Source organism: Diadema antillarum, unplaced genomic scaffold, assembly GCF_040938485.1.
Source record: "Diadema antillarum isolate AM-2024a unplaced genomic scaffold, OU_Dant_1.0 scf00000147, whole genome shotgun sequence".
NCBI classification, from domain to species: Eukaryota; Metazoa; Echinodermata; class Echinoidea; order Diadematoida; family Diadematidae; genus Diadema; species Diadema antillarum.
In genome coordinates, this window is record NW_027271036.1 from 222904 (window position 1) to 233146 (window position 10243).

Consider the following 10243-nt stretch of genomic DNA (forward strand, 5'->3'; position numbering starts at 1 on the left):
TCAGACTGTGATTTTCCTCTCACCTCATTGATGTGCTCTACTATTAAAGAATCCTGCATTACTTAGTCCACATTTGGTTTCCTTCTCCTTCACTACTCGGCATGCCATTATATTGATTTCCTGTCCATACGTATGTGTGTGAAATGTCTGCACATTTTACTCATTGGCGCTGAAATGGTTAAATGATGAAACCAACAGAGTGATCGCGATAAGCAGAAGTCAGCATTTAACAAGTTGATTTCAGCATTGATGCACCAGTAGTGAACATTTGCCATGAATGGATTAATGGATCATTTAACCATTATGATTTGCAGCAAGCCTCACATTTTGACAAATCGTACAGACAGTTTATTGTATAAAAAAATGGTAAGATAAACATGTAGTTTACAAAAGAAAAAACACTAATTGCTCCTAGTAATTTCAAATATACAGCTACATGGTAAACTAACAGAAAATCATAAAAACATACTTTTTTGTATTATTCAGCATAAAAATTCCTCTCACTACACAAATGGCAAAAAAAAGAGAAAGAGAGGTGCTGATTGATTATCGTTATAGTGTTTGTGTGTGTGTGTGTGTGTTGGGGGGGGGGGGATATGCGTGCATCTCTTCATATTTTAGACACACTGTGTAATCTTTACCCAGTATTGCGATACCACCCATTTTTTGCATGTGTGATAACACAGCAGGGACACAAGTGTGAACATAAGAGTTCTTGATGAATGACTATTTCCTTAAATGGTGAGTGGACATACAGGAAGATGGAGATATGTGCAAAAGGTTAGACAAAGACAATTTCATCGTTAATCGAAACTGTCTTGTTTTTTTTACCCAAATGTCTGAATGCAAAGCAGGGTGTCGATTTCACATGGTCCCTTCCAGACCACGTCTGTCGTTGAAGTAGGTCTCCCAAAACTATCAGTCATCAGAAGGTCAGGCAAGCCTGAGGTAAACCTTTGGTGAGCTCCAAGGAGTCTCCATAGACAGCTTTGAAACAGAATAGAATTTGAATACTAGGTACAGTAGTACATCGGTTAATTGCTGGAATTTTAGCGAACATGTGCATGAACGTGTCGTGCGCAAATATAAAAAGAAACTTGTGTTTAGGTTTATAAATGTTTCATAAGAATGACAAGTCAATTACATGTAGATCAAGGACATGAAATGATAAATAAGTTGGAGTTCAGTTGAAGAAAATCAAACTATAAAGTAATAGTGTTTACCTATACATTTCCAAGGACATGTGATGGTTTATATTGCATGTTGATATGTATTGTACAAACTGCCAGGATTTCATCATTTCAAGTTGCATAAAGGGATCTCTCCTAAGCATATAGCTATACATTCATGTGTTTGTGTGTGTACAAACAACTTTGTAGAAGCTCTTGTATATTTCATGGAAGAGATATGTCTTTCTCTTTTTCTCTGCAAACCACATCATCAAATTAATATGCTGTGAGATTCAGTTTATGTAAAAGTTTAATCATGCACCTTTTGTTTAATACCGTATGAATGACCAATTTCTAAAGAAGATTTAAAAGAGTTAAAAAAAAACCCCAAACAAACAAACAAAGGGTATTTTTTGAAGAGTTAACTTTTACTCGGTTTATTCTTAGCCACCTTACCTTCATCATTATCACAGACCTGATTATCATCATCATCATCATCATCATCATCATCATCGTCGTCATCATCATCATCATCATCACTGTCGTTGTCGTCGTCGTCCATCTCCATGACAACAAATCCATTTTCACAATGCTCTCCACTTTCCTAAAGTTCTCTTTAACGCTGGTAGCTTATTCCCCATCATTCTGGGGTCAGACCACATTGAGCTGGAGCCTTCAGCTGATAATCTTTGCCAATGATTGGTGATGCAGTGTACCCGTGGGCACTGCTAATCCAGACAGGAGTACGTCATCATCAGGGCAGATACGTGTAGGGGACAGGACACGGTGACCACTTATAGGACAAGTATGACACATAATTTGGGTGATTCGCACTGATACTGCCAGCAACATACTTTTATTAAAGAGCAATTCTAGGAAATGTCTGTATGTGTCACTATTCATGTGACTAGTCATGTGACTATATAGTCATGTGAGAAGAATTTCATATCAGTTAGCTGAGAGCTGCTTTGCTTCTCCCCAAAGGGTAGTTCAGTGTGTAGCATTATATCTACAAGTTTGTTCAGTCTTACAGGAGAATGGAAGTGGTCGTATAGTCAGTTTTGCCCATGTGGATTTCTTCCATGCCTCTAATACCTGGAAAGAATTCCTATTTCTTTCTTCTTTCAGTGTATGACGTGTATATTGGGAAAGAGAGTGACTCATCAGAAGTAATACTGTAAAACATGATATATTCGCGGCATGAAAATTTCGCGAATTGGAGCTGACGGCCTTTTTTGCAGCATGAATTTTTCGCGAATTGCCACTGGCATCCAGTGCATATTGTGTAGGCAAAGAACTTTCGCGTGCATTTTAATTTCGCAAATTTTGGCGCTCGCGAAATTCACAAAATTAAAATGCACGCAAATATTCCTCGTTTTACAGTATTACAAACAAAACAAACACATTCATAAAGGAACACTTAATGTCTTCACAGTGTTTCAATTTCCTTTGTGCATACCTGAGTGAAGTTATAAAATGGATTTTTTTTTGTTTAAATACTGGAAAGAATTTTGCATCATGCCTCCTTTGCCCTTTAATTTTCCAGAAAAAGGTAGCACATGATGTGGAAGATGTGTGGAAAGGAAAATAGATTGAACTGGATCAGTTTTTATATCGTTTTTGTTCAGCTACTGAAATGAAAATGACTGTACATTCCTGCTATGCCACAATTTTGTCAAAAAGGAAATCAGGTGATACCTGTTGAAGTAAAGAGTAGACTGCACTTTTGTTTTGATACCAAGTATTTTAACATTATTCACAAACCCATATCCACCATGATCTTTCCTCTCTGTCCATAGGGTTCAGCAAAAGTTCAAAACACTGGAATTACTCTGTTAATATCATATTGGACAAAATTTTAGCAAATTAGGCTCTTGCACTGGCTTTTGCAAGACCAGAGCACCAACATCCCAAAATTTATTGCAATAAGTTTACCTTAGCATACCTGTTGCACATATCATTTAAGTTTTGTGCATGTTCAGAACTAAGCATGTCATTGTAATGGGAATTCTGAACAAGTTAAAAGTTAGTCTGAAAAGAAAGAGTAAAATTTTTCATGCACAACAGTGAAAATTTTTTCCAGATTAAATGAAAATTAGGGAAGGTGTGAAATTGCCAATTTTTACAAATCAGTTCTTGAACAGTCATTATGAATATGGAAATAAGTGAGTTGATGTCGTTGCCTCACAACTTGCCATATACACATAGTTTGTATATGAAATCTTGACATTTCTAGCCTTTTTGTTCAAACTCAATTATACTCCAGTCTCTAATCCTATCATATCTGACTGATCAGTATTTTGTAGAACTTTATTCAGCCAGGAGTAACATTATGTTTTACATTTTTGTCGCAGAAGAATTGAATTTTGTCAGTGTAACAATTAATAGAAAATTGTGAGGTGATGGTGTCAGCAGCTCACTCATTTACATATCATTGCTGGGGTGACAAGGCCTTGTATCTCAGATTTTGGTAAAACTGACTTTTTTAAATTAATGGTCAGATGATCAGTTAATTTATGTCCTGTCCAAATCCTAGTTGTCTTACCCCAAAAAAGAAGCGACCACGGCATGTCAAAAGAAAGTCTATCCCATTTGATATAGTGCTTTGGCTGCCATGTTTTTGTTTTTGTTTTTGTTTTTGTTTTTTGCTCTCCTGAACATTTGACATTTTGTAGCAATAGGAGGTCTTGTCGCTCCTGTGACGTTATTCATATTGACTGTTCAAGAACTGTTTTTAGAAAATGTGTGAAACTTCACTATTTTTAATTTTTCTCTTTTTAATCCAATTTTGATCAAATTTTCACTGTTGTGCTTGTAAAATTCTACTCTTTCTTTTCAGTCTAACATTTACATTAACAGCTACAGATGAGATTTAAGAAGCAGAGTGTTTTGCTGTTGTGGTTGGCCTCTCAGTTTAGTTATCATTAGGTTTTGTGCTAGTTTTTTTTTTTTTTTATTTCTTTTTAAGGTTAAAGTATTCTGGGCTGTCCTTTTTTGATTTATGAAGCAGATTCTCCTGTGCAAGAAGGTGCAACTGTTTAGTTTTCCTGGACAAATTTTGTTTCTTTCCTGCGATGGGGGAAAAAAAAGAAGAAGATGAGCGCCGATGTCGTATTCTGCATCGCGTTCGTGTGGCAGACAATAGGAAGCAAAGCTGGCCTCATTTTCAAGTGCCGGTGTGTGTGTACACTCCACTGTTTGACATTTGATACGTCCATGCTCTCTTCTTCCCTTTACCAATTACACACCTGTTGTGTTCTTTCCAATAGTTCAACATCTAAAACCAGGCCAGGTGTTGTTCAGTGTGTAATTGTTTTTTTTTTTTTTTTTTTTTGTCTCTTACTTTTCACCCATAAATATGTGACTGTATAATAATAATCATGTCCTATGTATGTACATATTTATGGCTGTATTCAACTTTGTAAATGCCACTTCCTATGACTGCATTTAAAAATGCATAGGAGTTACTATAAAGTTCATGTGTGGGTGTGCATTTTTCATTTGTTAAATCTGTTTATCTGTCTGCCTATCTATCTATCTGTCCATCTACAACATATCTGTCTTTCCTGGAGAAGTGTGTATCTCTCAGTCCTCTACTTTGCATGCAACTGTTGTCTTGATAAAGGTGTGGTCATTCTATGTTCAAGTTTGTCTTTTTTTTGACATTGACCGAGTGCAGTAATATCAAGAGATCTCGTTTTCCCTCCTGCAGACAACAGGGCTTCTTGGAAGTCAATTATATTTATCTCACAAGCATTCTTCTCTTTTGTTTTATTTCTTAATCGATGAAGGGCTAAAGATTGTCACTCTGAAAAGGTTACTTCCTATCTGTGCAGTATACAGTATAGAGCCATACCTCGTCTTTGTTGTACCGTGGCTAGATAGATAGCTGGGTTCTTGCATGCCTCATTTTCTATGCGTGGATATAGATAGAAAGAGGCATAGCATTACTCTGATAGATACATGACATGTGCCCTCTCTGCACTGGCTGCTCTACTCTTCCAGGTTATTCACTCCATGTCTTGGCGGGGCGTGTTCACACTGACAATGTATCATCGGCCCTGCAGCTGAGGGTTTAGCATACGGATAAAAGCGAGCACAGGCTTGGCTGTCTCACTCCGTTGAGACTTTATAGAAACAGGAGAGTAGTTTTAACTGCACAAAGAGTAGCTAACTGCACTTGGTTTGCACAGAATTCTTCTAATTTGTAGATTTTAATGAGTGTATTGCATCAAAGTTTTGTCTATGTAGGTTCAATTTTGGTAAGAATATGCATTTTTTAATCATTGTCATCATTTTATTTGTCAGGATGCAGTGTGCAAACTGGTCGTGATCATAAGTCCCACCTATAGCATCTGAGCATTTTCCTTTTAATTCTTTTTTCACATAACGGTATATGTTTTATTTTTAAGGAATGGAGCATGACTGCACCTGCAGCAGCGCCATAATTTTTGTTTGTTTGTCTAATCATCATGAAGTTTTTGTTACTGTAAAGAAACAGAAGGCCATTTCTACCTTAAACCTGGGGAGATTTATTTCATATTGGGATGGACAGTTGTAGTGTCTCGTCTCTAAAGAGGCACAAAATCTCAGCTATCGATGCTCTCTTTGTCAAGACAAGCATCTAAACCTGGCGGAGAGCTGCCAATGTGAATACAGCGAGGGGAATCAGACTTAATGCGTGGGTAGAACAACATCACTTGCCAGGATCTAGGCCACGAAATGAGGCAGCTCATAAACGTGGAGAGAGGGATCGAGACATATTTCCATATCTCATGAAAAGTCGTCTGTGCGTCACATTCGGCCCATTGTATGGTAATTGCCTGCGCCGGGGAGAAAGGAGGGAGAGAATCTAATAATGGAAGACGGGCAGAGCCGGGGAAGGAGGTCGGTGGAGATCGGGAAGGGGTGGGGGATGGGAAAATCGCATCTGTGTTACCGACACCAGCACACTAACCAAGGGGCTGCGGTTTGTAGATGCCTCTTTCCATTTCAATTGGACAGATGTTTTAACAAAAGACATTTGATTTGCTGCCCCACTTCCTCAGCAAATGAGTCAACGCGCATGCATTCAGCCGTCAATAAATTAGAACTGAAGAATATGATTTCATTCAGTGGTCACCCGAATGAATTGATCTCGATTCTGGAATAAGTATGTCATTTTCCCCTATCTTCCATGCATTCACCATAATCAAGGGATTACTGCTTGCGAAATATGATTTGCAGCATCTAGGAGATTGTCGCATCCGTTATTTGCAAAGAAAGCGAGAATCAGGAACAACAAGCATTTATTTTTTTTTGTACGTCTAGCAGACAAGCAGTTCTGCCCGTTCCAACAGGATATACACAGATGTCTTGGTTTGTTTCACATGGTCTATGGAAATTAGGCGCAAGTTTCTGTCCCGAAATGTAATTTGATAACCTGTAGTAGGGCATTTCTTAGTAGTCTAGGAAAGGTGAGTTGTATTCTTGATGAGCAGCAAATCAATTTGATTGGCGTCTCAGGAAATGTTTCATTAAGATTATCAGTGTGACTTAATGTTAATAGTTTGGTGATGATACCGGACAAAGCATGAAATAGATATAAAACTTTGTTCCTCATGTCAAGTTTTCTATATTAACATCAGTTTTTGCAATGAACATTTGCACCTTATCTTATGTAGATTTTATTTTCCCTCTTTTTATGCCCGTCACGAAGTGTCGCGCCGGAGGCATTATTTAAAGCATTGTATTGTTGTATGAAATCATTTACAAATATTACTTGAAATATTTTTTTCCGTATGAAATGCCTTTTGAATGATAGTAGAAAATAGTGTTGTTCATGATAGTAGAAAATAGTGTTGTTCATTGTTTTTCAAAAATCCTGACTGTGTCTCCCCCCCCCCCCCCCCCCCCCCGACACACACACATAACACACATACAGCAGTTTGTCATTGTGGACTGCACAGTGGTGATTTTTGTACTGCAATACAAAATCTCAAGACTTGAGCTTGCAAAAAAAGACATAATGTGCTAAAGCGCCATCTATAGTCTTGAGCATTACAGTGAAGCCAAAACCGTGTGTGGGTTTGATGGGCAAATTTTAGCATCACTGCCAGAGAATGGCAAGAACTCCATCAATCAGTGGACCCAATCTCATATGGTCAGAACTCTTAGATAGTCTCGTGATAGCCAGACGACAAGACTTCACAACATTACATGGGTGCAGACATCTGTTTTTAATGAGTAATATATTAAACTTAAGCATGTCTGACATTTATGGTATGCTCTCAGTTTCTAAGAATGAAGTAGACAGTAGGCGTTTTCACATCAGCCCGATGTTTCGAAATAGCGCGCTATTTTCTGACTTGGGAAATTAACCCGATTACGAAATAGCGCGCTATTTGATAATGTGAACACAAATTAGCGCGCTAATTGTATCGCTCTGATCGAGAAAATTTCTCGAGTCCAACTCGGGAAATTTCTGAAATAGCGGGATAGTAGCGCGCTATTTGATAATGTGAAAACGACTCAAGAAATCAGCGCGATGCATCCCATCATGCCTAGCGTGTGTGACCCAATCGATCGAGGCAAACTGCACACAAATCATGAGGAATTTTTGAGAGGGCACACACATTACTGATGCTGTTTGCACATACTCAGCTGTCGAATTAGCTCGAAAAAAATTCGGGCTAATTCTCTTTGGGCTGATGTGAATAAGAAATGAAATAGTGCGCTAATTCGCAATCGCAAAAATATCTCGAGCATGGAGTTTTATCGGGCTGATGTGAAAATGCCTAGTGAGCATCAGCATATCAAGACTGATGAAGTTCTAATAACACCAATAACTGCATGTGGAAGTAGTCAAGAGTTAGATTTGTACATTTTATGTGTTATGCGAAATCATAATGCTCAGTTCCAAACATTTTCTTAATTGTTTTGCAAGAAATGTAAGAAAAGTGGCTCATCATTTTCTTTTTACTTCCAACTTTGTTTTATAACTTTTTTTTTTCAAATATCCAAGTTTTTAAGATTAAAATGTGTGATGTATTTATATTTTCATATCATTTAGATCCCTGAAGCCAGATGAGTAAAGCTTTTCTACAAACAGCATCCTTCCTGGAGTTAACATGTTATTATCAACCTTCCCAATATTGATAATCATTTGTCGGATAATAAAGAAGAACTTTGTCTTATTTTTATCTTTTGCTTCTTTCCCAGATGTCGCTACGATACCACTGTGTGGTGTGGAAGAGATGGAAACAGGAACACGAGAGCATCCATGTCGTCATGGCGATGCCGGGCTGCGGGCAGAACCACATCAAGTCCCAGCTCCAGAGCCTCCTACTCCCACTACATCCTGTGAAGATGGACCTCCCCATCTCTTTGAAGAGCCCCACCCCACCCTCCACTCCATCCCTTCCAACGTGACTGTTTTTTCCTGGGGCACGGGGGCGCAGCCAGGGGGGCATCACGACGTGTTGGTCCTCATCCGGAGCAACGTAAAGACACCAATGAGCAACCAGTAGGTGTTAGCATGATATGTAAGATGTCCTCTGCTCAGATGAAATGCTCACTGACAGTGGCAAGCCCGTGGTAACACAAGGAAGACTGTGACTGGCGGCAGAGTGTCCCCTTTCTTCAAGTTAGAATGAGTTCTACACGAGTGTACATTTCATCTTTGCTTCACTACTCGGCCCGTCACATTCACTGTATTTACTTTGTTACTAAAGTAAAAAGTGTACATGCATTCATACGTCTATTTATTTTTAAGAGTATGCTTGTGTGTTTTGTTTGGTCATTTGTTTGTTTGTTATGGAGGCAAGGATATCAATATGATATTATTAAATAAATGCTGGTACCAAAATTCACCAATTTGAGAGGGAAACATAGCAGTAAGGGCCCCATTATTTGTGTTGCCGATATGAAGTAAGTGCAAATTGTGCTAAAAAGAATGCAATACCAAACCACCATGTGTGGTGTCTTAGAAATGGACTATTGCTATGAAAGACTTTTACAAGTATGCCCAAAGAAGAAAGCAACAGTGCGTATTAAAACAAAATTGATGAAAATGGAAATTCTTTACACAGAGCTCAGTAATTTCATGGAGGCAATCCTGTGGAAACTGTGATTTTCCAGTTATATAATTCTGTCCCTCAAAGTAACATGGATTTGCAAACACCAAAAGTGACGACAAGGTTAATGAAAGAAGAAGACAAAGATTCTTTTTAGTCTTTCAGTAAATGATTGTGTGAAGAATGGAACCCTCAATGATGAAATGTTCACTTCTTAAAGGATGGTATTAGCGGCACTGTAGATATGGATGAATGACATATTCCAGCAAAGACTGCGGATATAGTTTGATGTGCAGCTGTTGTTTGTTACATCTCGCCGTGTGCAGAATTGATTCTGCATTCAAATGTTGTTTCTCTGAATGTTAGTCTTGTGGGAGTTTGTCCATGGTGTCTCGAGTGCGTGGCATCGTGGGATTCCATTCCACTAGTTGGAGCTGTTCGTACTGGATTGTGAAAGGAATATAGTTGTCTCGATCTTCAGTATCTCTACCTTGTGTGGATACAATGTGCCTTGTTGTCTCCCTGAATGCTTTGTAGGTCTCATGAAAAAACAGAACGACGACAGTACCATAGAGGGAATGCTTGTCTTTGAAAGGGAGGTCAAGATCTGATGATTGATTTGGGGTGTTGCATTCAGGCCTTGCCCTGTGGCCCTTTCCTTCAGAGAGGTCTTCATAGTCCACCAATCACCAATAGGCTTTTGCAAATGATTGTGTCAAGTGTGGAATTTGAATTGTGTAACACACAGCTTGGCGACTTCTTGAGGTAGAAAGCTGGACCAAGTTCCTCCTGGATGGTATGACCACCAGAAATAGAAATCTCCGACAGAAAAATCAAATGAAATACAGTGAAAAATGTGCGGCTCGGTGAAGCTGTGATCAAAATTTGTTGAATACATACTGGTAGTTTAGATTCAAAAGTCAAGCAGACGCATGTTCTACATGTTCATTTAGTATCTCTGAGATGATTGCAATTTCATGAGTGATAATTTTGTCTGTGTTATGAAATTGTGGCCTATGA

The 10243-nt window shown here is 38.5% G+C and overlaps 1 protein-coding gene across 1 annotated transcript in view; it reads left to right on the forward strand.

Moving 5' to 3' along the window:
- The window catches only part of LOC139721692 (uncharacterized), a 77525-nt gene extending 67849 nt beyond the window's left edge, over nucleotides 1-9676 (forward strand). Inside the window, exon 5 of the mRNA XM_071633022.1 lies at nucleotides 8370-9676. Coding sequence (XP_071489123.1) covers nucleotides 8370-8579 — 210 coding nt within the window. The 3' untranslated portion in view covers nucleotides 8580-9676. The remainder of the gene's footprint in view (nucleotides 1-8369) is intronic.
- The last annotated feature ends 567 nt before the right edge of the window (nucleotides 9677-10243 follow it).